The sequence below is a fragment of the Syngnathus typhle genome, linkage group LG1, assembly GCF_033458585.1.
Source record: "Syngnathus typhle isolate RoL2023-S1 ecotype Sweden linkage group LG1, RoL_Styp_1.0, whole genome shotgun sequence".
NCBI lineage: Eukaryota > Metazoa > Chordata > Actinopteri > Syngnathiformes > Syngnathidae > Syngnathus > Syngnathus typhle.
In genome coordinates, this window is record NC_083738.1 from 26,044,072 (window position 1) to 26,071,728 (window position 27,657).

Genomic DNA, 27,657 nt, shown 5'->3' on the forward strand with positions numbered 1-27,657 from the left:
GCGATGGTTGGTATTCGTTTTGCATTCGTGCATTCCCCGGGAGATCTGCAGGCGCGCATTTCAACCCACGCTCGACGGTGAATCGACACCGGGGATACCGTAGTGATCATTCCTATGGATACAGCGTACAAATATACAAACTTTCTCAGCATTGTGTTTTGAAATGTAATCATGTCATATCTATATTGTTTTTCTGACCTTTCAGGTCGTTTTTTTTTTTCCATTGAACTGAACCGAATTAAACGGGATGGTGAGTATTTGGTGTGTGTTTATAAATATATATTATATGACCTTAACCACACCACTGTTGTCCGTGTCCATCATTCAACCTCCGTGTTCTATTAGTTCCAGTGAGTCCACCTATCCTTTTAGCCCTTTGAGCATTACACTTGTCTTGGGCAAGTCTTATTTGAGTGACACCATCAAGTCTTGGCCCCCGTTGCTATGGGACACGGGTTGCCAGCATCCTTGCAGTTGCCATGGCAATCAGAAGGTTCACCTCTGCGCCGGAAGATGGCGATACACTCCAAGTCCCATAAGATTAGGGGTTGTTGGATTATTTCCTCTGGGTATTTAAATTAAATAAAACACCCACTGTTGTGCGTTATTGTCATCCGAATTTAAAAAATGATTTTACACGGACAAAAAAATGTCCATTGTCTGCTCCGGACGTGAGAGTCTCCACAATTGGTACTGCAGTACATCGTGTTCCGTACAATCCGGAGTCAAATGAGGACACGGGGCGTTTGAGGGGCAACTATTCGACGCCGTCTTTAAAATTGTGCGCATCCCGTCAGCAACGAATGACGTGAATGGCATTTGCTCGGCAATGCAGGACGTTATGCAATGAGGTTTAATAAATAAATACAATATAATGTAAAATAAATCCAATTAAAAAACTGCACCACTGCAATCACCGTGGACTTCACACTAAGCAAGTAGTCTTTGGGACGTTTAAGTGCTGTCGGAAAGGTGAAACTTTCCTTTACCAGACATTTTTATGAATAACAGTCGGACTAATTTTGTCTCATTTAATAGACAGTATGTTTGCCTTGTAATGTATGCTGGAATTAAATGGCGGCGCTTTTCTAATATATTGCCAATCACACATTTATTTCTGTGGTTTATAGCAATTCCGAGTTTATCTTTCGTCCCTGAAGGCATCTTAGTTGTGAGATCAGCTGATTTTTTACGCTGCCATTTTGTCCGGCGGAGACTGAAGCAGCCGTTCACAGGCTTTCCTGCCGCGTCTCAGAACAACCCCACGTCGAGACGCTCCACGTTGCGGGACAGCGATAGTCAATAACGTGGACAGCGCGAAAAGAAAGCCAAGGCGAGCTACGAAGGACCAGCGGTTGTCATTTTTTATAACTTAACCTCTCGGCCGGTTCAACTCTTTTTTTCCAAGCTAATGTCGGTAGCCTCTTTTTTTCGGCTAACACCCTCCGCCCCTCGCGCCCACTCCCCCCGACTGAGACATCACCTGTCACCGCGTGCCCCCCTTTCCCCCCCCCCCCCCCCCTCCGTGTGATTTTTACAAGTTCTAGCAATGCCCTTGTCGGTTCTGTTGGACATCTTTTGCCCGAAGAAGAAGTTGACTTGCACTTTTAGAAGCTAACGAGCTAACAAGTTGACGTGGAAGAAGGAGGAACTAAAAAAAGATCTGCAGAGGGCGACTGTTTTTTTTTTTTTTCTTTTCTTTTTTTTGGAGGTGATTTCACACGGATTGTTCACGTCCCCCCCCCCCAACCCCCCCCTAAGGTGTCCAGCGTGAAACCATAACATCGTCCGTGCGACATAGCGGTCAGTAAGCTATGTTTATTTATGCCCACAAAGTTATTTCCACTGGTGGCAAATCCCACAGCGGGACTCTCTTTTGGCTGGAGGATCGCAGCGGAAACATGAGCTAACACAGACTAGCTTAGAATAGTGTCGTAGGTTTAGAGAAAGCAGAACATCACCAACACCACCCTTTCCAAAAAAAAAAAAAAAAAAAAAAGCCTTTACCGTTGACTTAACAGCGAAGTCACGTTCAAGTATCCCCCCCGCCGCCGGGAGTCGACCCACTGATAGGATCGTTGTGCGCCTTTTTTCCTTTTTCTTTTTTTTTTTGGGTTTGAGCCGAACCAGTGCAGAAAAGCACAGAAGCAAATCCGAGGAGACGTCATGTCTGGCCAATCGATCACCGACCGGATCGCTGCAGCTCAGCACAGCATGACCGGATCGGCGATCAGTAAGGCGGTGTGCAAGGCCACCACGCACGAAGTGAGCGGACCCAAGAAGAAACATCTTGACTGTGAGTGCATCTCCTCTTCTAGTCATCATCACAAATCATCAGCTCTGGCGAGGTCGCTGCTTTCCATTCAGGAAGTTGGGAAGTGAATTCCAACCCACACGATGAAAATCCGACTCAGTGTAGGACAACATTAGAGGTCGAGTGTGCTTGCTTCAAGTTGTCACTCTGACTTGAATTATATTGTAAAAGTGACATGACAATCTGATAAGATTTATCAAAAATGGCAGTTGGTCAAACTGGTTCAACCTGAGTATAGAGTAACAGGAATTTTGAAAATTAAATGATGGGCTCTTAAAGAGTTGAATTATATGTGGATGGAGGAAAAAAGTTTTTTTTTTTCTTATCACCTACAGAAAATCCGGTCAAAAAATACCTTCGAATTGGAATAAAACATTAATGATGGCACATTTCAATTTTAAATATCAAAGTCAAAGTCTGCTTTATTGTCAATCCCTTCATATGTTAAGACACACAAAGAAACCAAAATTCCATTTCCTGTATCCCACGGTGACGAGCCATAGTACACAATAGACATACAAGTAGACGACACAAAATAAAAACAAGAAGGCACAAACAATAAATAAATGAGTGATGAATAAATAATAAACAAATAACACAATAAATAAGAGGAACAAAACTGAGCCAGTGTGCATACAGCAGACAGTAAGCATAGCGCAAAGTACAGGACGCTACGCGGAAAGGGGGAGAGAGTGTATATATATATATATACACCAATACGTTTGTAGGGGCCGAAATTTAAAAGGGTCCATCAGAGATGTCCCAAACTTGACTGAAATAGCACAAATTGAACATGTAATTTGGAGGAGTAAATTGCTTTTTTGTGAATTTATTTACAAAGGATTTGAGGTTGTAGAAAATTCCACAAAGATGGCAGCCACTTGTCACATTGAGGGCCAGTAAATTTCTGCATGATTTTTGAATCTCCCCAACAACCTGACGGAAAAAAAACAACAAGCAGCCATGAACAAAAATACTGTCATAGTTTAACTTCATCTATACAATGCAGAGAAGTGCAGTGTCAAGTGGAAGTCCTGTCTGAACCTGTCCCGACCTTTGCAGCCAAAACGCCAGCCACCTTCAGCTTAATAATTGTCCGCCATTGATTTCTCTGAGTGCGACAAACTCTGTGTCAACTGCATTGCCGCTCACGCCAAGTGACGAGAGTCTGGCGAGAAGAAGAAAAAAAACATCCACATCGATGTCGCCAGGTTGGTCCTTCAAAACTTGCACCTCCTGAGATGTGGTTGCCGGGCCACACTGACGATAAACACCTTGCCCGCCCACCGTTGACCTCCGCCAAGCACCGCAGAGCTTTAACGCCGGCACCCCCATGGGAGTTATCACGTAGCTGGCGCGTTTAAGGAACTAGTGGCAGGATGTGGTTTTCCTGAAAAGTGGTGAGAGGAAATGAAACAAAGACACGGTGCAGCCGCGATGCTTCAGAAAGTTGGAGAAAGCAAATATTTGTGTAGCTTCCATTCACAGAGACAAACATACAACTTTTGTTCCCTGGGCTAAAAAAAAAAAAAAATCTGACGGTAAACTAGGAATGATCTCACTGGCATATTTGCGTCTCCGCCAGAAGCCTTTCAAGAGCAGCAACCGGCAGTAAGTGTGACATTCATTCACCACTTGTGAAAAGAGGAACAATTTGAAGCCACTTCTCCACACCATTTGGGAAAGTCCACCTCACGTCCTCGGTAGCGGACTGTGTGCCGTATTTGGTTCCCAGGCCTTCGCCTCGAAGTTAAAGTTTTGCACTGACTACCCAATCAGGCTGGCCTTTACTGCAACCTGAGTCGACTTAGTATTTTTTTATGGAGTACCTCAATAATACGGTATTGAATGAGTTGATTGTTTTGGTGAAGAAAAATAAGTACAAAATGAGTTCTTATATTTAATGTTCTTGTTCGGCAGTTTCATGTCATCCCTGAATGGTCATTTTTATGCAAAGTAGCTTTTTGCATTGTATTAAAAAAAAAGAATGCATGTCGTTCCCCGAGTATACGTATAAATGGTTGAATTTCCGATTGTCCATCACTTTAATCGCCGGTTGGATGTCAGCGGCAAGTCCCTCCATCACGTGAACTCTATAAAAGTCAACCAGACTCCGGAGGAGGGTGAACTGCATCGGGTCCGTCGTCTGAGGAGCAGCTAAATTGTTGTTGTGAGCCGTGGTTTCGCCATCTCGCAGAGGTTACAAAAGAATTGTGACATTTAAAGTCAAGGCTGCTTTTCCTTCCACCAGCACTCTGTTGTCATGGCAGCAACGTAGGCAGTCGGCTGGCGTTAAATGGACTAAGTTGGCGAGGGAACCTGAATGGGGATCATGGTAGCAATAATAGCAATGGCTGTCGCCGATCTGTTTGTGTGGCTTGTTTGGGAAAATGAGGCACAAGGTCCGTTGACCTTTGAAAAATATTTGAACGATTTACCACGCGCGGTTGATGTTTTACTTTTTAGACCGTAACGTTCATTGACCTCCATTGACCTCTAAGATCCATTTTTGCAGGGATGGCAGGGAATGAGTTCAGCAAGAAAATGAATGAAACATTACTTCTTTAAATACATATTTTAACGTTCGATCAAATTGCGCAGAAACACAATTCTATTTGGTTAATGCTAACATTTAACGCAATTTACGAGCTAGGGCAAATTAGCATGGCTATTATGGTGATTAGCATCTTTCAAACAACCGTTACTTTGCTTAATTATTATTATTATTTTTAATCACACAATACATGACTTCCAGGCCATTTTGCATAGATTGCCATCCCTGATAAACATCATTTTGGGCTAGCTTGCTACTTGAGGTGAGTTGAATGCTATCCAAACAGAGCAGGCCTTGCCCCTCCCTGGCTGCGGACTAAAGATAGGCCCACTTTCAACTCCCGGCCCGGAAAGGAGGCTTCTTGCTGCTCGCTGCGCCACTTTCAGTCAACTGGAAGTCCAAGCTATTTGGATCGCCTGGTCTACATCACGCATGCGAGCTTGGCTCTCGCTATGTTTGCAAATATTCCATGGTTCTGTGCGGGTATTTATAGCCGCGTTCCTCTCGGGGTTCAGCTGCTTGTTTCGTTGGCTCGATTATCGCGTCGGCTGGATGCTGTGACGCACTCCGGTTGATCATACAGAGATGCCCCGACGCAAGAGGGAGTCTGTGTTTATATCTGTGACGAGAACTTGCTTTTTGTTCAAGCCCTCCTGGGTGGAATTAAAACAACAGCGCTCCAACTCGTCTATTAATAGGCAAACTTTTGGTGACATCGCCTTACCTTCCTTTTGGCTTCTTTCGTGTTCATTTCATAAATCCCCCCCCCCTCCCTCTCCATCTGTCGACCTGACTACAAACAAACGTGCTCCCATTTGAACCCTCTTCATCTGTTGTTCCTTTCCGTGAAAAGGAAAAGGCTTCTCTCCTGAATTGGATGCAGCAGAAAAATCTATCGGTGTCTTTGTGTGTGGTGCCAAAAAAAAAAAAAAAAAAAAGACTGCAGTGGGTTTTCTCAGCTTCACAGCGGCCTCACCCTTCTTCACACCACTTCAGTTCTTACTGTCAAGACGACCGGATGAATAAAAGCGCTCCTTTCAGTCTACCCGAGCGATGGGGAGCCGAGTGCCAGGCAAGGTGCAGAGGCTGCCAGGTGTTAATTCTTAGCAGATGGAAGCTCTTCACCCTCCGCTGTGCACCCGAGAGAGCATTTGAAGATTCTGCGATTGGACTAGAAATCTCAAAATGGTGTCAGTCGTAAGATTGAGGTGAATCTGTTATTCGGGAACTTAACACTTGATTCTGAGAGGAGCTGACCCACACACATAAACACGTGTCACTTGGTGCCAGGAAGTCTCTGGTCTATTGTGTCTCAATCAAAGGCCGGCCACCAAGGTCAAAGATGAGCCATAACAATGGCCCTCACATCTCGTTAGGAATCGAATCACAATCTCCACCGCATCTCGTCTTAAATGTACCGCCCAACCTCTCGGCGGTTTATCCCGGTTGCCAGGTCAGAGCAGGATTGGCGTCGGAAAGGATCTTATTTATGATTATTGAGCTGTTGGCCTCTTTATCCTCCTTATCGCCTTCCCTTTTATGTGCTCACCTTTTTCATTTTGTGTCCGCCGTTCAAGTTCTCTCGTCTTTGTTTTCGACGCACTTGGACTTGGCGCTTCCTCCCTCGCCATCTCTCTGGCTCAGCTCCGGGATCAGCGGCACCTCGTGCTTTCCACTCGGCCAGCACATGTTGCCTCTTTACATGATCACACTCGTGCGCAAGCAAACCCGGACCTAATAAGCCGTCCCTCCTGCTTCCAGACTGAAGAGTTAGCTAGAAAAGAAGAAGCCATTGTCTTCCGGGGGTTAAGATGACGTTGGTAAATAATATTCGTATTTGCGTTGGCACAGCATCAAAGCTCTGCCTGTGATTCGGAATGAAGTAGCTTAATACGGTACTGAAAGGAAATAATAGCTGACAAAACAAGTTTAAATTCATTTAATTTAATTTAAAATATATTTTTGATTACGTTAACTAAAGTAAATCAATTTGGAATATTTTAAAATGCTTTGAACAGAATTATTCAACATTTCTAACACCAGGTGTTATGCATACCGTAATTTTCGGACTATAAGTCGCACCGGAGTATAAGTAGCACCAGCCATAAAATGCCCCAAAAAGTGAAAAAAAACATATATACGTATATAAGTCGCTCCTGGGTATAAGTCGCTCCCCCACCCAAACTATGAAAAAAAAAACGCGACTTATAGTCCGAAAATTACGGTACATTGTATATATTAGGGCTGTCACGATTGAGTTTTTTTTAAAATGGATTATTCTATCAAGTAATCGAATTTTCCCCAATTATTGTTTATTAACCGATTATTTTTGTTTATTTGCCGTCCAAAACAACTAAACAGCTAAGCAATCTCGACGACACCACGGATTGATGGTCATCTTTTCCCCCAAAGTAAAAGCAGATCTTTGCAAATGTCATATATTTTGATCAAGCGCAAAAGATAAATCAGTCTGCTTTTATGAAGGACTACAGAAATAAGAGTGAGAATTGTCTCTTTTCAGCCTGAAACCTGAATATTTGGACAATCTTGAGTTCAAAAAATGTCTCTAAACGATTACTCGATTATTAAAATACAAGCTGATTAGTTTGATCATCTGTTTTGGATGAGCCGATTAATTTTAACACCTCTAGTATGTGTGTGAATACAAGCATGTAAACAGTGTGTCGTATTCTTATTCGATTGCATTTTAAACTTTTATTGCCAGGCAACTGGGCTCCAAACAGTATTTTTAGGAAATGACAAGAGTATTGTAGTATACAAAGTGCTTATTTTAACACTGAAATTTGATGTCGTGTTTTTTCTTTAAATGTGCAGCGAGATTTGTGCTCCCTGAATATTTGATCACCGCATGGCAGGATTTACAAACTGCACGTGTCTTGCCCGTTGAGTCATCTTTTCTTTGGAATCCAAAGTGCTTCCAAAGAATGACTTGAAGCCTAAAGGGGTGGGAATTTCCTCGTCTTTTTGGACACTAGCCATAGCACCAGCCCAGGAGCCGCGTACTAGTTGTCGACTCCCCTTTCACGTGCAGCAACGCCGCGCACTGCTCCCTGCTCCCGGAAAGAGGAAGCAAGCAACAATGAACTGGATTTCAAAATAAAGTCGCGTCTAATGTCCGAGGTCAAACCCGGCGATATAAATCGATGTTTACGTTTAGCATCGATGCCAATAAATCGTAGAGCATTATATCGATTAATCGATGTGTATCGATGAATCGTTACACCCCTAGTATTTACTTATTGCCTTGTCTCACTAATCACAAAATAATTCACACTCTGATTTGGAAAGATATTCTTTTCTAAAAAAAAAAAGGTATGATATTGCTTTTGACGACAAGGTACTTTTTTTTATGACAGTTAAATCGTGCGATGCTAATTTATATTCCGAGTAGTCCGTTTCTAAGCCATTTGTAACGGACAATGTGACACACGAAACCCTCCCGTCATTTCGATTGCGATTCGGCTCTTCTAAATGAGCTGCTAGATACCTCGTTCGCATCGGCTAAATAGCCCGCCAAGGCAGGCGGCGGGAGAGGTGTCATCTCATACAAAGCAGATTCTGCCATTACGTGCAAGTGAAGGATACGGGGAGAATGGGCCGAGCCGAGGCGAATGAAGCATGTGGGCGATTATGATGATGAAGTAGCCGGCGGGACGCCCCCTCCCCGAGAAGCTCTTTCCGCTGTTGCCAGGTATAGGAACTGGCTGCTCATAAGGAGGCGGAGTCTCCCGGGACCAAAGGCAATGAAACAAAATGCAGCTATCTGTTCTCACCACATTTCATGATTGATGAGCGGTTCCATCAATTCTGCTGATATGTTCTTTTTTTTTTTTATGTCCTCAAAACATCGCCCCCAGTCTGTGCAAAACAGTTTTTTTTTTTTTTTGTCCTGACCTCTTTGTTTGCTGCTGTCGTTGTCGTGCACAGATTTGATCCACTGCACCAATGAGATGAACGTCAACATTCCCCAGTTGGCGGACACGCTGTTCGAGCGCACGGCCAACTCCAGCTGGGTGGTGGTCTTTAAGGCCCTTATCACCACGCACCACATCATGATGTATGGCAACGAGGTAGGACACACACACACAGACACACGCGCAGTTTAATGACACCTTCTCATCATTATTTTTAACTGCATCAATTGGTGAATCGAAGGATGACCGATGCCGTATTTTTGCCACTCAGGGTCAAACATTCTAAATTGATGTAATTTATAGACTGCTTAAACAGGAGTGACATCTGAAAGCTTTTTTGAGTCCAACAATTGTATTCCAAGCAGCCTTGGTATGTTTGGAATCACGTTTCGGGGCAGATAAAACATTTGACAGTATGTAATTTGAAAGCCCAAGTTGTGGTTTCAGACAAGAATGAAAATAAGATTTTTGTGGGGGGGTGTGGTCAATTTTACTCAGCTTTAACAAAAGAAACCAAACAGTCAAGATGGAAAACATGGCAATCAAAAAGGCCTGTTATTTTTCTCCCCTCGGATCTTTTGACAGGAAGCAAAGTTCCCTTTTGTCGATTATTGCGTCAACGTTCTCTAAAAAGCGGAAGAACTTGGTGTGAGATTTTCTTCTCGTTTTGTAATATCAAGCAACCTTTACCATATTGAGCTCTCTCCGCAGTGAAGTTGTTTCAACAGATGCCCCGAATTAGCGGTCCAATCAAATAGCACCCTCGGGGTCGGCGCTCAAGTCAAGACTATAAATACCATCCAGAGACACTAGTTCATCGCGTCGTCGTGTGAAATGTTTGCACAAGCTGTTCAAATTCGTGCAACATTTTTCTTCAACCAAAGCGCCGCTAAGTAGGTCAGCGCGGAGCTGCGGGGATTTCTCGACACGTCTTCTCCCCCTAATGGGTTGCCTTATCGGACTCGTTTCCGTCAGAAGTTTTGACTGACAATAACATTCAGTCGTGTTTAGAGATGCACCGATCCGATATCTGGATCGGATATCGGTCCCGATATCAACAAAATAGATGGATCGGGTATCGGAAAATACAGCCGATCTGTGAGCCGATACTTTCCTTAATTTATTGGGACGCGGGCTACGTCATACGTCAGCAGCACGTGTGCCGCATGCCACGAGAGCTTTCTAAACAAATGCAAACATGGAGCGAACGTTCGCTTCTCTCCCCGGGTTGCTAAGCGGACGTCAAACCCTGCGCGTTCGCTTCTCTTCGGGTTGCTAATGGGACGTCAAAGGCTGCGCGTTCGCTTCTCTCCCGAATGGGGGGGGGGGGGTTGGCGGAGGCTAATCGGATGTCAAACGCTGCGTGTTCGCTTCTCTTCCGGGGGGGGGGGGGTGTTAATGGGATGTCAAACGCTTTGTGTGGCGGGCTCCATCTGTAATGTTTCTCTATACCATGAGAAATAACTTGACAAGACGACCAGGTTTTAGGGAAGCAGTGAGTCAATCATGTATTGATGTTCGTTTCTTTTTAGCCGCAGTCTCTCCTAGCTACAACATGCCATCCGCCCGCCATACCTCTAGCTCCACCCCCCAGTACGGGTAACCACACAGTCCAAATACATTACACCATCTAGTGTGGAAACTGAGAAAGCTGAGCTCAAGCTTCTTGTGCGGGCCATATTCAATTATGTTTTCAGAATTTGCTGCGGGCCAATAAAAACTGGACCGTTAGTTTGGACACCCCTAATTTAGAGCAAAGAACTGTGTAGTCTGCCTGATGCCATTGCCTTTGGTATTTTCTGTTCCACATGCAGAGTTATGTAGCTTGAAAAGTCAACCATAATATCGGATCGGTATCGGGTATCGACCGATACGCAAAGCCACGGCATCGGTATCGGTATCGGAACTGAAAAAGTCGGATCGGTGCATCTCTAGTCGTGTTGAATTTTTGGATGTGCAATCCCTTTTTAATTCGACTGCGGCGTAATCGCAAGGAGCGCCGGCAACTTTCCGTCGGTTGCACATTATCGTGCATTCATCAGGCCCGTCGGGACGGTTGTGCTGACGCCAGCTCGGGGGGCCAGGTGTCCCTCTCCCCCATGGCCAGACCAGCCATTTTACGTCACAGCTGAAAGAAATCCGGCCGTAAAACGACAAGCCGCGGAATTGGGGTCAATGGACCGCGCAACTCTGGCTTGGCATTGTGTAAAGTCAAAAAGGGTTTTCAATTTTAACTGAAAACATTCGGCGGGCTTTATGTGACCGTGCTGTCAAACACGGAGTGTTAGATTTGATCTTTTCGGGCGACAACTCTGGAGAAATGATGCTTTGCTAGACTCTAGTTGTTGTAGCATTGTAAATTTGCTGTCCCCTCGAAATAACTCAACACTCAGCCACTAATATCGAAAGCACAGGTGTCAAACTCAAGGCCCGGGGGCCAGATCCGGCCCGCCACATCATTTTATGTGGCCCGCGAAGACAAATTGTGCATCAAATTCGTGTGTCATATCTAGAATTATAAATTGTCTTCACTTTTAATATCTTTTTTTAAACATTTGACCAATTTTTTACTCGTCTGATTTGAAAACGAGTTATTTGTCAGTTTGTTTTGTAGCTTTTACTGTATATAATATGAGGTGCTCGTACATTGATTTGGGTTGACAGTCATAACGGCCCTCGGAAAGAAGCTATGACTACAATGCGGGCCCGCCAAACAAAGTTTGACACCCCTGATCTAAAGCAACAAAAGCCAGCACACCCCTACGTGAAAATATTATTTAAATTCTTATAATTGTAAATATTATATGATATTAATATAATATTAATATCATAAGTTATACATATATCATAAATATTGTAAATTATAATGAAATACGGTCTCGGTTTCACTGTACGTACATAAAAGACAAAACTGATTGAAATCGGGGAGGGCTTAGCCGCCGAGGCTCGTCGTCGAGCCATATCAGCGTGCGCCTTTGTGCAGAAAAGGATCAAAAACAGTCCAGCAGGAAGTTCCAAACAATGACCGTGAGAGCTCATTTCCACTCAATCAGTTCCAGCCCATGTTCTGCTGGAGGGAACCGCTCGCCACCATAATAGAAACACAAATGAATGGGAGCTCCTATTTAGCACTTGGCTTTATGGAAAGAGAAAGAACTATAATTGACCTTTTTCTACGTGTTTTTCTGCTTTGTTTCTTTTGTGACTTTAGTTCTATTTAAGGTCAAACTCTGGCTCTCGTTTTGCCTTTTGTAACAGTCCATTGTTTTTGTCCGGAAAATTAAGCCTCTACAGCCGTGACCTTTTCGACTGGAAAATGATCCGCTCCAAAAGGCCCTTTTAAATAGCGCTCGGCGTTTTCACGATATCACAAGGAGGATGCGTTACTCAGTCGGTCCGATACAGATAAAGTCAATCCTGACACGAAACAGCTAACCGATTGCTTTTTGAGGACAACGTAGCCACGCTCGCACGCGTATATTCTTTATCCTCTTCCGGCATCTTCGTCAGCCTGTCGTAAAAATCTCATTGCGGTATGTTTTTATAAAGTGCCTCATTTTAGCATGCTGGGTTTCCTTTTACAGAGAACAAAAATAGAACTCATTTCTCAAGGTGCCACCGCTGCAGAAAAGATTTCTGAAAGGAAACGAGCTTTTGTACCAAATGTGAGCTCTGCATGTCTTAAGGTCATCCATCAGCCGCGATGCCTTCACTGACATCACAATGAACTCCGACCAAACGCCCACAGTTGATTAGAGTTGTGTTTATCTATCCCGAGATATCATTTTGAAGGCAAAAAAAAAAAATATCTGGCTTGCATACATGCTCGCGTTTCTGCCAGCGCCAACCAGCTCATGCGGTTCCAGCCAAACTGTTTCAATTTTAAATCATGTTTATCGTGAGGCTGTGGTGGCTTAATGAAATTCCCAATGCATACTCCCGCTGCAGTATTTGCGGCGGGTCTCCGGGACTGTTTAATGTTCCGTGAAATGATGGCGTTCCCCCTCCCCGGAATGCGTCTGGTCATCTATTACAACAAGCCTTTCTTGCGGAATGCAGTCGGGAGCATTCTTTTGTCTTCACCTTTCTTTCCAGTTTAAGTCCTGTAATTAGCTCGACCTCTGCCAGCGCGCCGCGTAATTGAACCTGACATATTAGCTGCTTTGCTCCGTCTCCTTTAACAACAACCAAAGTATCAAAGTGAATTTTTCGGAGCAGTTACCTCACTGTTTATTTAAACTAAGATTTTTTTGGGGGGGGGGGGGGGGGGGGAGTCTCGCCGTGACGCGATGAGGGGAAGAAAAACATTTTGAGTTGAATATTTTAAAGCTACTTGGCAAATGCGTGTCCATCACATTCGAGTAGCAACATTTTGCGCTTTAAACTGCCAGAATAAATCTGATGCATATTGTCCGCTATGAAAACAGTTTCTATCCTCGCATGAATGCCGTTTCTCGCCTCAAAGCCTTAGTGTGCAGGCAACCCCTCTAAAAAAAGGAAAAAGAAACCAGTGAATGCCTCTTTAAGCAGTTCCAACGCCTCTGGAAACGATTTCAATCCAGCACGTACGTCTGGAAGCAAACGCGTTTGTCGACGCGGCCAAAACGGGTACCGGCAAAGCTCCCGAATATTTTAAATGGGTTCGATGGAGATGTTCAAATGTGGAGCTCCACTGACGCGTGCATTCACAAATACAGATGTGATGACAGTGGAAGTTGAGAAATTCACTTGGTTGCGTTTGAGTCATTTCCCTTTTTACTATTATTAGCTCAAGAATAGGCAAACCTTCAGTGACTAGATTAAAACAAATAAAAATCAAAATATTATTTGAATAAAAAATGAATGAAACCTATTTAGCTTCCTGCTTCAAAAAAATTTCTTTTTAATATTTATCCTGCATCAAATGTCTTTGTCAGCTTACTATTTTTATTTTATTAAGACTATTTTTGTCCTTTTCAGCGTTTCATCCAGTACCTGGCCTCCAGAAACACCTTGTTTAACCTCACCAACTTCCTGGATAAGGGAGCCCTGCAAGGTAAGTTTCCGCTCGCCTCATGGCTAATGAACGAAAATCATTCAAGCAGCCCACTTCGTATGTTTTCCTCGCTTGCTTCCCTCCCAGGTTACGACATGTCGACCTTCATTCGAAGATACAGCCGTTACCTGAACGAGAAGGCCATGTCCTACAGACTCGTGGCTGTGGACTTCACCAAGATGAAGAGAGGGTAGACCATCCAAAACTACCTGAGCTCATTATCGTTCAAGCCAACGTAAAAGCGGACTTTAGTGTGCCCTGAAAAAGCCCGCCGAGATATTTTCTAACAACCAGCCACTCGGAGCAGATCATTTGACAGCTCAAGCATGTCGTTAAGAACGACGCGTTGAATTTCACATTCATTTTCCACTATCCGGCGACTTTACGTGAATACCGTAATCACGTCAGCGTGAGCTACTATAGTTCTTCTGCTTCAATGGTCTTTTTCTGAATTTCAAATGAGCTCTCAGTTGCAAAGCACACATGGCTGGGCGGATGCTCATTATGTATTCATTGCGTGAGGTTTTTCTTAATTTGCATCCAAACATTTGTCTTTTGTGCAGGACCGACGGTGTGATGCGGACCATGAACACGGAAAAGCTGATTAAGACGCTGCCTATAATTCAGAACCAACTGGACGCTCTGTTGGATTTCCAGGTATGTGTGTACGTGTGAGAGAGGTGATATTTGGACAAACTCCCACCCTCCCCTTTTTTTTTTTTTTTTTTTTTCTTTGCACAGGCCAACCCAAACGAACTGACTAACGGCGTGATCAACTCTGCCTTCATGCTGCTCTTTAAAGACTCCATCAGGCTGTTTGCCGCTTACAACGAAGGGGTCATCAACCTTTTGGGTACCCGCACTCTCCTTGACTTAAGTGCTCTCATGATCGAAGACACCAGCGCGGTAGATCGGAGGTGTCGGCGTGTGCGTGGCGCCCGTTGCCATGGCAGCGGCATAGGTTTCAAAATGCATTGAGTGCTTCTCATCTTTTTTTTTTTTTTTTTCCCCTGGCTGCCTCCCCCCTTTCCTTTCTGGCTGCTGCTGCAGAGAAATACTTTGACATGAAGAAGAACCAGTGTAAAGACGCTCTGGATATCTACAAGAAGTTTCTCTACCGGATGACCAAGCTGTCGGAGTTCCTCAAAGTCGCTGAGGTATGCGCAAACACACTCGGCGTCTGGCTTTTAATGCCCCCCCCTCTGTGCCTTATCCTGACAAAGATGGATGCCCTCACGGCCCTCTGTCGCCCAATGCCCGCGAATCATCCCTCTTGTTTTTCCGCCTCTCCTTTGTTCCCCGAACAGACGTGAAACCGAGCGAGTCAGCGGCCATAACGTCCGCCCCCGCGCCAACGAATCCCGTAGTCGAAATAATCAAGGAGCATCATGAATAAACTTTTTGTTTTTTCCCACGGCTCATTAAAAAAAAAAAAAAAAAGATGTAAAAGGAACTCTGGTTACATATTTAAATTTGTTCCAAGTTGCAAATGTCTCCAGGCAAATTAGTTTTTTCCGGATGAACGCCGTTCGTCAACTTGCTTATTACTTCAGGGAGGTTCACATCTTGAAAATGAAAACTTCAAAGCGACCAAATAAGTTTTGGCCGGTGATAAACTCAGCATATTTTTTGGGGATGTCGGCTGCAGATGATTCCAAAAATGACAAACGGATCAGTCCAATTGTTGTTCCTTGTCAATGCTTGACCTAAATGAGAGCTCAGTTTTTACTTTTCTAGATGTAAGAGCTGCTTTGGAGGCTGCACCCAAGTGATGTCGAAGCCCCGATGGTGACTTGTTTAAGAGTTCTTGACCTCGTCCTTTTTTATTTTTATATATATCTGTGTCTTAAGAGTCCACTTATCTGTCCGAGCCGCTGCCGATGGATTTGCTGTCGGTGTCCCTTTCTTCTTTTTTTATTTTCCTATCAATGTGTGATCACAAGACGATTCATCACACGCCATCCTCCACCTCGCATTGGCCATCCGTCACCGATCAACCGCTCAGTGTGCCGTCACAAATTCTTGATTTGTTGATTTCTGCTGTCGTCTTTTTTTTTTTTTCTTCTTTTTTTTTAGCGCATGAAAAACAATTTTTCTCACATGGACCCCGCCCCCTTTTTCCTCCATTCCCCTCACCCCCCCCACCTTCCTCCCTATCTTTTTTTTGTTTGTTTTCTACGACAGGAAGTTGGAATAGATCAGGGTGACATCCCCGATCTCTCGCAGGTCAGTGTACATCTCACCTCCTTTCCTTTTTCTTCTTCTCCGCTGCCACCTCTCTCTCTCCCTTCTCTGTCCCAACACTCACGTTTCCATTCATGGACTCGCCTCATTCAACTTACCTGTCAATTTCCACACTCACCAAAAATCTCTCCTGTTCACACTCCACTCACTACTTATTATTTGGGATTACCAACACTCATGCCGGTTTTGTTGTTGGGAGGAAGGCTAGCTCCCACTTTTTTTTTTTTTTTTTTTCTAATAGAGGCATAGCTCGGCCGGAACACTGCACCATCAGCAACTGCAGATTGTTCCGACGTGCAATCATAAAAAGCCTTAAAGCATCTTACCTTGTGTATATTAGCCGCACCAATGAACCGAAAAGACATCGATTGCTGTTTCCTGGTCGATGTTGCCTTGGGGTTGATTTGAACTACAATAGCCGAGTACCCATGCCAGCTTTATTTCGAGACGGCCGATACCAAGCACCGATACTTGAGGCAAACGAAAGCTGACGTTAAGTCCTCCTCGGTATTAGTTGGCGCTATACTGCAGTGTTTTGCGACTCATCTGCTCTAGAAACAAAAGTTTTTGTTCACTAGGTTGTGTTAAATGATATTTTATTTGTCAAGTGGTGAGTACTCACGCAGGTATTAATCTGGTGGAAAAAAGTGGTATCGAACATCCATCATTTTAACACCTGATAGAGGAAGACAAATTCACCCCCCCACCCTAAAAAAAAAAAAAATCAGGTCTAACAAAACTCATCAGAAGTGTCTGTGACAAATTGTGTTTTTTTTTTTCTCCTTCTTTTCATCTCCTGTGTCGCAGAAAACAAAAGGATCATGCATTGTAGGTGGTGGCTTGCATACCGCGTTACTTCTTCCTTCCCACCCGTTTCGACACTCCTGCACGCAAGACCGTCTTTTCTCAAAACGTGTGATGTGACACGCGCCGCTGCACGCACGCACACACACACACACCCAACCGGGCTGGTTGCTGCCTTGCTTACGATATGCGCCTGGCCGACCGGTGCAGATTGCTTTTGGCCTTCGCCGCCGCCACGAGCGAAAGGCCAAGAAACTTCATGAATAGCAAATGAGAATTCACCACGTCTTCATCTGCATGACTTTCCCTCCGCCGGGTTTCATCGGAATTCACTGCCTCTCTCGTCGCGACCAGGCGAGACATCTCTGGAGAGTCGCTTTTAATCGTGACCCGAGATTTCCCGTGTAATCGTTATTATGCAGCCGATCAAAAAGACGAGGGGCAAACAAGACGAAGCGAATCATGAATGTTTAAACGCAACACGCACCTTAGCAATTGCCAACGCAACTCAGCCAATATTGACTCGGCTTCCAAGGTCCTCTTCTACCGTCTGGAGCTCCCAAGACAAAATACTTCCAGATGTGTGTGCGTGCGCGCATTCTTGCGGACGGTGACGTTGTCATATTTTCACTACCGAGGAAATTGCTCTCTTCGGCGTGCTGCACCCCCCCCCCCACCTCCCCCAAAAAAAAAAAATTGAAACCTGAAACCGCATGACCCCTCTTCTTTACCTGTTTTCTCGCTTGTTGTTTGAAAGCTTTGTAATGCTACTCTGCTCATGGTGTCAGTTTGCTGCATGTTGCCGTGGCTACCTTCTACTGCCTAATGCCCTCCGTAACCTTCCTGTGAGACAGCCGAGGCCCAAAGAAAGTTGTTTATTGCCCTAAGTGCCCCCACGTTGTTGTGTCTCAAGGCCCCTAGCAGCCTCCTGGAGGCCCTGGAGCAGCACCTGGCCTCCCTGGAGGGCAAGAAGACCAAGGAGCTGAATGCAGACACCAGGTGAGGAGTCTGAAGATGACAGCGGATCATCATCTGAGCTCCATTTTGTGCCACTTTCGTCTCTCGCAGAGCGTCCACCCTGTCCAGCGCCGTCTCGTGTCTGGCCTCCACCGACATGTCCTTCGCCCGTATGGATGAGAAGGAGAAGCAGCTGGCTCTGGAGGAGGAGCAGGCCAGACTACAAGCTCTTAAGGTAACTCGCTTTGGAGAAGCGTTTTTTTTTTTTCCTTTGGGTTTAATTGGAAAAGTTTAATTGGAGTTTCTGAAGCCATTGTAGCCTTCTGCGTTTATTCCTTCCCGCACGGTTGGGATGTAAATGAAGAGGTCTCCACGCTTGGCTGAGGCAGATATGTATATAGATATTTTTTTAAAGTCACTTTCCCGTCTTGTGTGAACAAGTGCTCTCATCTCAACTTTAGAAATAAAATCCTGCTTCCTTTGAGAGTTGGGATGGAGCTGGAAGTCAATGAAATATTCTCTTCCATCGAAAAAGAAAAAGAAAATGTCAGGACAATAAAAAAAAACGCAGACGTTATTCTAAGACATTGTAAAAGAGGAAATACAAGCTGTCCAAAAATAAATGTCATCCAATGTAAATGTAAGCAACGTGTGTGAGAGTGAGCCTGAGGATGCAATCATGTTCCCAGCATGCTCTTTTCTTATTTCAGTCATGTAACGTTTGCTCATCTTAATTCCGCAGCAGAGGACATGGACTGCTTATTAATCTGCATCGATTCGGCTCAGCTGGCCTTTATTACACTATTGATGTGTCCTTGGTGCCAACCTTAAAAGTTGCAGAATTTATTTAAAGCGTCACTGCTCCTGCTTCCACTTGAAAAATGTTGCCGATATGCCTCCCCTCCCCCCCCTCCCCTCCCAGGATCAGCGTCTGAAAGAGATCGGCTTGCAAACTCCGCCCTCTGCCTCCCCCAGCAGCCAATCGATAGGCAGCGCTCACAACAACAACCACCACATCGCGCCGACGCCGGAGTTGTTTGGCTCCACGCTCTCGACCAACAGGTGCGACAGAACGCAACAAATAGACAAGTAGTGCTTTGGCGTCATTGGTAGGGATCGAGTTTGAAAGTGACGCGTTAGTCATTTTTTTTACTACTCTGACGTGGTACGATTCTCGGTGAAGTCTTCTGACGACGATTCCTCTTACAGAAACTGTCACTTACAATTCGCTAGATAATACCCAAAGTGAGTGACATGAATCGGAATCATATTTTTTCAATTAGCCCCCCCCCCCCCCCCCCCATATATGTCCGTAAGCAGTAGCTAAAGTAATCTCACTAGTAAATTTAAAATTAAGCAGTAAAGTTACTTAGCACCTTTTCAAGGCAACACAGCGCGGAACAATGTTGAAGTGAGTTGAGGAGCTTTGTAGCGCCACCTTGTGGCATCTTGCGGTATCGCCATCCTGACGCGAGTTGTGACCCAAGCAGCGAAATCCCTTTATATGGACACTGGGCTTTGAATTTTCTCGTTATCTGTGACAACTTTGAAGTTTCTAGCCGCGGCTTCCGCAACTAATTATTAACGTCCGATTGTAATCTGGGGCCCTTTTAGTTTACGTATCTTGATCTTTTTGGCCGCGCCTCGCCCCACACCCCTTTTCCATTCATCGTTCCGTCTATTTATAATCATCCTTTAGTCCAATTTCCTTATCAGTAGCCCGCCTAACACCGTCTTATTTTCTCACGATTTTCTTCTTTCCCGCCGACTCCTCAGTGTGCCCAACCTGAACAGCGACTTGTTTGATCTCCAGCCAGCCTTCATCCCCGCCGTGCAGTGCGCGCCTTCCATCTCCTCTGCCAACAGTGCCTGGGGAGGTGCGACACACACACGTATACACACACACACACACACACACGAAGATATGTTCGGAGGAACTGCTTCAGACAGATAAGCAAGTACAAATGGTTCCATCTATCCACATGTTCATCGCTATCACCACCCGCCCGCCATTTTGTCATCTTTTGTCTCGTTTGACCCCCTCCCCTCCCCCTCCTGCTCCGCTACGTTCACACAAGTAGCTTTACCGTCAGCATCGACTCTGCAATGTCTTCATATATATGTCTGTTGACCTTTACGCAATGCGAGCTTCACGAAGCTCCCGCTCAATTCCCCGAAAGGTTAGTTGTAACGAGGAGCTCGCTCGACTATCTGGTTGAGTAATGAGAGGGGGCCCCTTAAGCCCCCACCCCCCCCCCAAAAAATTCTTCTGTTGACAATTAGTGGCCGACTCCTATGATGTGTGTCTCCACGTGTTCCCAAACGAGAGCAGCACCTTTAATAACGGACCTACATCCCTCAGGACTGGAGAGCAAGCCACACAACGCCCCCGCCGCCATGACTGTAGATTTCGATGCCGTGTTCGGGAATAAGGCGGCGCCCGCTAACGACGGAACACAGCCAGCAGCCGGTAACGTCTTGTACTGGACGACTAAAACCTTTTTTTTTTTGGCTTTGCGGGCAGCGCCAAAGTGGCTTTTGATTAACACTCGTTCTTGCAACTTGTGGCTGCTGTTCGGCAGTGGGCGGGGCTTTGTTACCTTTCCTTCTTGCCTTTTTCATCACGACTTGAACATTTGCGTGCTCAAAATGCAGATAAGGCAATTGATATACGGGGCTTTGATTTTTTTTTTGATTTTTTTTTCTCTCCCACTCTACACCTGCTCAACAACATCTCCTTCCTGTTCACTTGCAATCAGGCTGCAATCATTTTCTAGTGCATCTTCTCTCTGACAGCTCTCATCCATCAACATCACGAACGGGAAGTTGGCTTTGCATTAAGCAGACAGCTGCTTCACACCAGCCACTGATGCGTGTGACACTCAATGTGTTCCCTTTTTTGTTTTTCCCCCTAACATGTGGAACCAAAATTATAAAGGTGATTGGAAAATGTCGCTCCCAATTTTAAAACCCTCGAACCTTTTCACATATTTTGTCTAAGGTTGTGTCCCCCTTCCCAATATTGAAATTGCAATTCTATTTATTTTTTATTCATTGGTCTCAATATTTAGCATGCACAATTCTATACCACAACCTTGTATTCCTTAAATATATATGGATCAATCAGGTCCTACTCTTAAAGGTTAGGTTTACGCTACAATAAAACCAAGATGGAAAAACGATTTTCCAGTTGCCGTGTTGATTTTGAATGGGCTTCATTGTTCCTCCCTCCTTGTGATTCTTGTCTTGTGCTGCTCTTTACCTTCTCCCTCCATTTAAGCAATGCATGAAGGAAAAAATGAAAAAAACGCCTTTCTGACTGCCAACACATCTGCTTGACTGGCCGCATCTCACCACAGTCTGTGTGTCTCTTTGTGTCCCCGTGTATCTGCAGGTATCTGCCTCCCCGCTTTGTCTCCATTTTATTCCGCCCGTTGCTTGAACAGCAGCCTTCAATTTGCTCGCCCCGTCACACTTTGCAAAGAATCACCCAGGCAACTCGCTTCCATCTGCTCTTCTCCTTGATTTTTTCTTTTTTTTTTTCTCTCTTTTTTCCAGCGTGTACTCTACACGTCACGTCCTCTGAAAGCTGTCTTTTGTTCTCCCCGTGTTTGCTATTCCAATAGAAGACGCCGTGTTCCATCACTGCCCTCTGCGCTATTTGATCTTCTGAGAGGGATCTTTCTTCTCCCCCCTGTCTCCTCCACACTCATAATTCAGTTGTATTGAGCAGATTTCACTGAGGTTTTTTTTTTTTCTATCTCCTCTACAAGAAGACAAATTTGACATTGTGAGAATTACAAACTACATCAAACTACTCTTTATCATGGGGGACGTGTTGCATTCACCCCCCCCCCCACATATGTGCCCCTCCTCCCTGGCTTACATCTGCACGTCTAGCAGGAAAAGCGTGCGCTGGATGTCTTGTGTCAGCACGGCTGTCAGAGCTCCAAAGCACTTCCTAACTAAATATGATCCCTTCCTTTCTTTTTCTGCACCCTCTACGTTTCACGAGGTCAGCGTGGTCATCCCTCAGCCTGTTGTGGCATTTTCCACATTCATTTTAGCCCTGTTGTCCCTTCGCCGCGCTATCGTCACGACGCCTTCTGGGTTGTGGCGGCGCCGGCCGGCCGGGCGCTATTACTGACTCATTAGCTGGAATGAATGCTGACATGGGAAGTCGTTAACCCGGCCACCTACGCTCACGCGCCATCACGCCAAATTGCTTGCTGCCATTCGCGCCCGCCGGCGACACATTGACAAAATCACTATTAGTCCACCCTCACAAATACTCTACCAATTTTCAGTGCGTGCCCTCCAGCTTTGGAACTGGAGTATTGGTGTTACTTCCAGATCTGATCAAGTTCTCTGAAACCATTTTTTTGTTTCTCCTAAAATCCTTTTCAACGACCGTTTGTCTCGACCCCAGCAGGTTTTGACACCTTGGGAGATCTGCTGAAGCCGACGGTTCCCGTACACGCGGCCCATTCTCTCCCGCCTCAAGTGGTCTTCCAGTCTGGAGGAAAGCTGCTGGCCAATGACCTGGACTCCTCCCTGGCTAACCTTGTAGGCAGTGAGTCCAACCCGCGCTTCGTGACAAGTCGCTATCTGCTCAGTCGTTGGCGTTAATCTGAGTCGTCTTCTTTTGCTCAGATCTACAGTTTGGTGGAACTCCATCGAAGAAGTAAGTCTGGTACATTCAACCGAAACATGTAGCTGAACGCCTAACTCCTGCTGCACCTCCAGGTCGGAGATGCAGTGGAACCAGCAGGGGGAGAAGAAACTGACGGGAGGGCAAAACTGGCAGAACAAGACCATGTCTACCACCCAGTGGAGCCCGGCCCCCATGGTCCCGCCACCCATGCCTGTGCCACACGTGGTAAGTAGGACGCATGAAGCGTGCTCACGTGAGGACAATCGTCACGAACCACGTTTGTCATCCATTTTTTTTTTCCTCTTGAGTCAGCATTTCCCACCAAGCACTTCTTCCGGCTGTTTTGCAGCAGCATCCCCTCGTCTTCCTTTTCCCTCCTTTGCTCGTTTCGCATTCATCACGGCTCAGTTTTGCTTTGTCATCTGCTTGCGATGATTTTTTTTTCATCATCCACTTTTGACCCTTCACTCATTCGCTTACCTTTCAGTCCTCTCACTCCTTGCCCCTCCCGCTTTCTGTTTATCCGTCGACTCATCTTGCTGTCTTTTGTCTCTTTTTCCTGTTGCATCCTGTCGCAGAACGGAATGTTCTATACTAGTTATGTAAGTACATCGCCACGACGTCTCCTTTTCTTACGCTGTCGATCGGTCCTGACGCTGGAAGGCAAATGATCAGGCATCCCTTACTTACCTGTCGCCTCCGCCATGTTGGAGCATCAATTGCCACTTTTGCTGACCCCGGGGGCGGGTTCAGCGTACGCCTCGGGAGCACGCAGGGCAAGGCTTAACTGTAATTCGTCCCACTGCGTATGCACTTCACCCGCATTAAAGATTTCCTCCTTATGCGTTCACTCGACTGGGAATTACTTTTATTGCTTCCCGTGTAAACAAGTCATACTACAGACGCAGGCAGCTATTTTTCCGCGCACTAAAGCTCATAAACGGCGTTAAATTCTCGGAGGTGCTCTGGTATGTTGTCATCGGTCTCAATTTTTTATTTATCTCCCCCCCCCACCCCTCCTCGAGCAGTTCTGATTAATTTCCCATTCCCTTCAAGGCTCCTGCTCCCGTGGCTTTCCCCATGACGACACCGCAAGTGCCTGTGTATGGAATGGTGAGAGCAAAGAGTTTATGTTTTTTTTTTTTTGACAGATTGACAATTTGTGACTGTTATCTTTGTGTAGGTCCCCCCCCATATGGGTCAGGTGGGCGGGGTACCCGTTATGGCTCCTCAGCCGATGATGTACAACCAGCCTGTCCTCAGACCCACCAACCCCTTTGCAGCCATGCCTGGCGCCCAGGTGAGATTGCAAAATGTTCTACCGCAGAGAGAGAGGGGGGGGGGGAGTCAATTCACATTTTCGTAAGGAATTTGGGGTGTAAGTTATTGCGCATTTTTGTTTTCTTGCTGTCACTTTATCCCGGCAATTTTTCTGTCTTTATTCAGATGCAGTTTATGTGATCACGTGACGGGCGGGGGAGGGGTGAGTCATGTGCCAAAAGCGACAGACACAAAGAAGACAACACGCACACACACAAGAGGAACGATTATTTGATTAAGCTAAAAGGACAAAGACTGAGACGCAACCGATGCCCCCCCACCCCCAGAAACAAGTTGATGAGGCTGCTGTTGTCTGAAGCGTTTGTGTGAGTGTGTGCGCGTGCAAGGGTAGCTGCATTGCTGGATGTTTGAAGCGGCGAGAGACGAGAGTGCCAGATTGGCAATGATACGGAGAATGCATGTGACTGAAGTGAGGGTCTCTGCTGCCACATTAGCTTTATTTCATACTGGTGCTACTTTGTCCCCTTTTGGCTACGTCTGCCTGCAACTGTGTGTGTGTGTGAGTGTGTGTGTGTGTGAGTTGAGCGTGCGCAGCTGCTTCAGACAAGCATCGTCTTCTGAAACTGCTCCCTCATGCCCATTTGTGATTGTGGTCTTTTTTTTTTTTCCTTCATATTCAAGCCACCCTCCCAGACACAAACCCCGAGTTGTGTTATCATGCTAGCATGGCGGGCAATCGAATCCATCTTCATGCGTGCCTGAGCAATTTTAAGAAATTCCCTCATTGACGATTTAACAAGATAGGAATCAGTACGCAACTTTTGGAAGTTCTCTAAAAGCTCTTCTAGTCCGCTAAATTGTCCGACAAGTGACAGCGCGCTAGTAGGACATCAAATAAATGTTGAAATGACCTGCTTGCGTATTGCTCCCAGCTAGTTCCCTTTTGTCTCTTGACATTTATTTTACTCGCCCTGAGCAGTAGCAAGCTTTCTTTTCTATTATCTTCATCCGTCAGAGGCGCCATTCACTACATCCAACCTTTCCGTGTGCAACAATGATGGTGGCTCCCCTTCATTTAATTGTGTTTTTTTTTTTTGGGTGCCGCTAGCCTCACTATGCGTACCTTCGTAATTGCTAATAGAGGCGGTGTGTTTCTTTGTTGTGCTGTGCTCGTCCGTTTTGTTTCCATCACATATTTTCAATCACTTAAATTGCACTGATTCTGGTTGTCTTAAAGTGTCGGGCCCCCCCCCCCCCCCCCCCCCTCGTCCTCTGCTTTTTGAACAACACGTCGGGTATGTTGTCTTGTGCCAAAAGGTCATCCAAAGCATTCCATCGCTATCATTTGTCTGATTTGTCGTTGGTCTTGTCATCCTGTCAGTTTTTCACCGAGGGCTAATTCTCAAAGTCACACCACGTTAAAGACGCTTGCGCTTAGTTTTGTGGCAAAATGCACACGCGGAGTTTTGCACTGACGTGACCAAGCCGCCCGCAGCCGTCGAGCCGACTTTCTGGTGTCAAAAAAAAAAAAAACGTTTTACAGTTTGTGTAAACACACCAGCCACTTTAGCAGGTTCCAAAACGTTCCTGCCGTTCGAACGTTGGACTTTTTCTACTCAAAGCCCCGCCCCCTTCCCCTGTCAAGTAGTTTTCATTCAGCTCCGCCAGACCAGCACTCGTGCTGTCGTGCTTCTGTCTCGAGAACGCTGCCTCGTCACTCTTTTGCCGTGTGTAGATTTGTAAACGCAAATGATGCCATCGCTCTTGGATAGATGTCGCTCTTGAACGCTTCTCGTCAGTCTTGTGTTAGCCTTAGATTCCTCGTAGACGCAAACCCTCGCCGTAGATTTCCCGCCTCGTCCTTTTTCGCCGTGTGTCACTTTTTTATAGTGTTGTTCGGCTTAGCGCTCTTGCCTCATTTGCTTTTCAAGTCTGTTTCATGCGTGTGCCTCCGAAGCGGGTCAGCAGCCAACCGCCACATCTCTAAAATCATCTGAACCGGGTGCCGAAAGTTGTCCCGATCCAATCGGGAAACAGGGGGGGGGGGGACCGATCGTGTCATTTACAACTGATCAGTGTCGGCTGGATTTTCTTGAATTTTAAAGGTCACAAAGCGACAAAGATCTTGCCAAATGGAAAAGCAATAGTTGGGTTTTAGATTACACAGAGTAATGTTTCCGGGTTTTTAGTACCGGAAAGAAAGGGATTAGAAAAATAAGGCAGGGACTGAGATGTGGAAAGATTTTTGTTTCGTAGCCAACTGTCAGGACAATCCGAAAAATTCTACTAAAAAAATATGGAAAGAGCGACCGACAGATTAGCAAATGTGACTCATTGAAACCGTCTAACTTGCGTGAATTATTTTGTGACAAGCAAACTTGTGCTTCGGCCCGTCATACGAATAACTAAGACGCTCTTCTAAATTCAAATGTAAATGTTTGGTGAAATCAAACGTCATTTAGGATAGAAATCCTGTACCGTCTACTACATTAGTATCGGATCACACTCGGTATCGACCGATACTGGAAATCAAGTGACTCGAATGGGGGGGTAAAAAAAATAATGTGATCGGGACATCCCTACTCAGCACTTTTTTTCCCCCGCATGTTGCTGTCAAGGGTGTAGTCACGCCGGCAGCTTGAGCACATCTTGCTGTGTGTGTGTGTCTGTGTGTCTGTGTGTGTAGCTCTCCAAAACAAGCAACGTTGACAACCGTCGGCATTTAATTTCCTTTCATCGACCGAATTCCTTTCCCTGTAGCATCCGAAAGGCACGTTTAGCTTTGGCGTTCCAGCTTGGACACCAGAAATTCAGCAGCAGAATGTTTTTTTTGTTTTTCTTGCCCCCCTCCCCTAAAAACCACATAAAACCTCTCAGACCTGTTCCTTATGGTAACTACTGTCACGTCTCTAGTTTTATATTTCAAATTTCCCCTGCATGGTGCCCATTCCTGCGTGTTGTGACAAGCTCTCCTTTGCCCCCAAAGACTTTGATTTTGCCGTTAATGATTGGTGAGTTCATGCGGGTTCTGCTTTTCGGCTCGATTTCATGTTCAGTACCGACCGGTTGCTTCCTGGGAGCAGGGAAGGAAAACACGTAAGAGCCCTTGAAACTAATGTTCAAATCAGTGAGTGAGTGCATGGTTGTAGCATTGAATTTTTTTTTCTTTTCTAAAAAGCATGTGACGGTGGCCATCGTTGACTTTTACCACAGTTCCCACATGGATTCTGACCCCCCCCCCCTTCCTTGTAATTTTTTTTTTTCGTTGGGCTCACTCCTCTGTTGTAGTTGAGCCACAGCAGCAAAGTGTCCCCCAAAGATGTTACGTTGTCAATTTTGTTGTGATTCTGCTGCCACCTAACGTTCACTTCATGTATTGCAGCTTTATGGAAAAAAAAAAATCTGGTAAAGTGGTGGCATTTTTTGTAATCATCATAACCTGCATTATGTTCATTTATGCTATTTGGAAATTGAGTTAATAATGAAAGATATCAGCACAGATGTAATATTACTGCTCATGTACCCCTTCCCGCTGTCATACAGTGATGCCAAACGCTTTTTGAGCTGGTGCCACTTTTGAATCTCGTCTCTTTGTACATGATTTCTATTTATTTAATGCAGAATTATACGGATCGTATCGAGCATGGAAAGGTGTAAAACGACAAAAATCACAGGCTTTTATTTTACAGCAGTATATTTGTTTATTCAGAGGATTGGTTTTTCTGTCTTTTTGGAAGAAATAAAGTCATTTTCCATTACTAGAGGCGTGTCTTGTCTTCATTGCATCACATGCAATTAAAAGACGCAATAACTTGGTGTCAGTCCAATCGACTGACGTGCGTTTTAGTTTCGTCGTGTCCCCAGCAAGTCTCCGAGGAC

The 27,657-nt window shown here is 45.3% G+C and overlaps 1 protein-coding gene across 9 annotated transcripts; it reads left to right on the forward strand.

Moving 5' to 3' along the window:
• The first annotated feature begins 1,181 nt into the window (after positions 1-1,181).
• si:ch211-200p22.4 (phosphatidylinositol-binding clathrin assembly protein) lies at positions 1,182-27,539 on the forward strand. Of its 9 annotated transcripts, none has more exons than XM_061299429.1 (20): positions 1,182-2,296; positions 8,817-8,959; positions 13,763-13,838; positions 13,926-14,028; positions 14,402-14,495; positions 14,580-14,691; positions 14,889-14,995; positions 16,023-16,064; positions 16,890-16,910; positions 17,800-17,885; positions 17,955-18,078; positions 18,766-18,905; positions 19,620-19,720; positions 20,206-20,313; positions 22,273-22,416; positions 22,497-22,527; positions 22,590-22,722; positions 23,554-23,610; positions 23,681-23,797; positions 23,944-27,539. In XM_061299429.1, exons 1-20 carry the CDS (start codon positions 2,167-2,169, stop codon positions 23,956-23,958), a joined length of 1,884 nt encoding a protein of 627 aa, XP_061155413.1. In that variant the 5' UTR covers positions 1,182-2,166; the 3' UTR covers positions 23,959-27,539. The 9 variants fall into 9 exon arrangements, with proteins under 9 accessions (XP_061155413.1, XP_061155818.1, XP_061155168.1 ...); XM_061299834.1 differs by having other exon boundaries at positions 22,276-22,416; XM_061299184.1 differs by having other exon boundaries at positions 13,763-14,028.
• The last annotated feature ends 118 nt before the right edge of the window (positions 27,540-27,657 follow it).

Excerpts from the sequence above, each read along its gene's own strand:
- si:ch211-200p22.4 (XM_061299184.1), top strand. The coding sequence starts at position 2,167 with ATGTCTGGCCAATCGATCACCGACCGGATCGCTGCAGCTCAGCACAGC. Across the intron at positions 14,996-16,022 it reads AGTTCCTCAAAGTCGCTGAG|GAAGTTGGAATAGATCAGGG; the intron begins GTATGCGCAAAC and ends TTTCTACGACAG. Across the intron at positions 18,906-19,619 it reads TCCACGCTCTCGACCAACAG|TGTGCCCAACCTGAACAGCG; the intron begins GTGCGACAGAAC and ends CCGACTCCTCAG.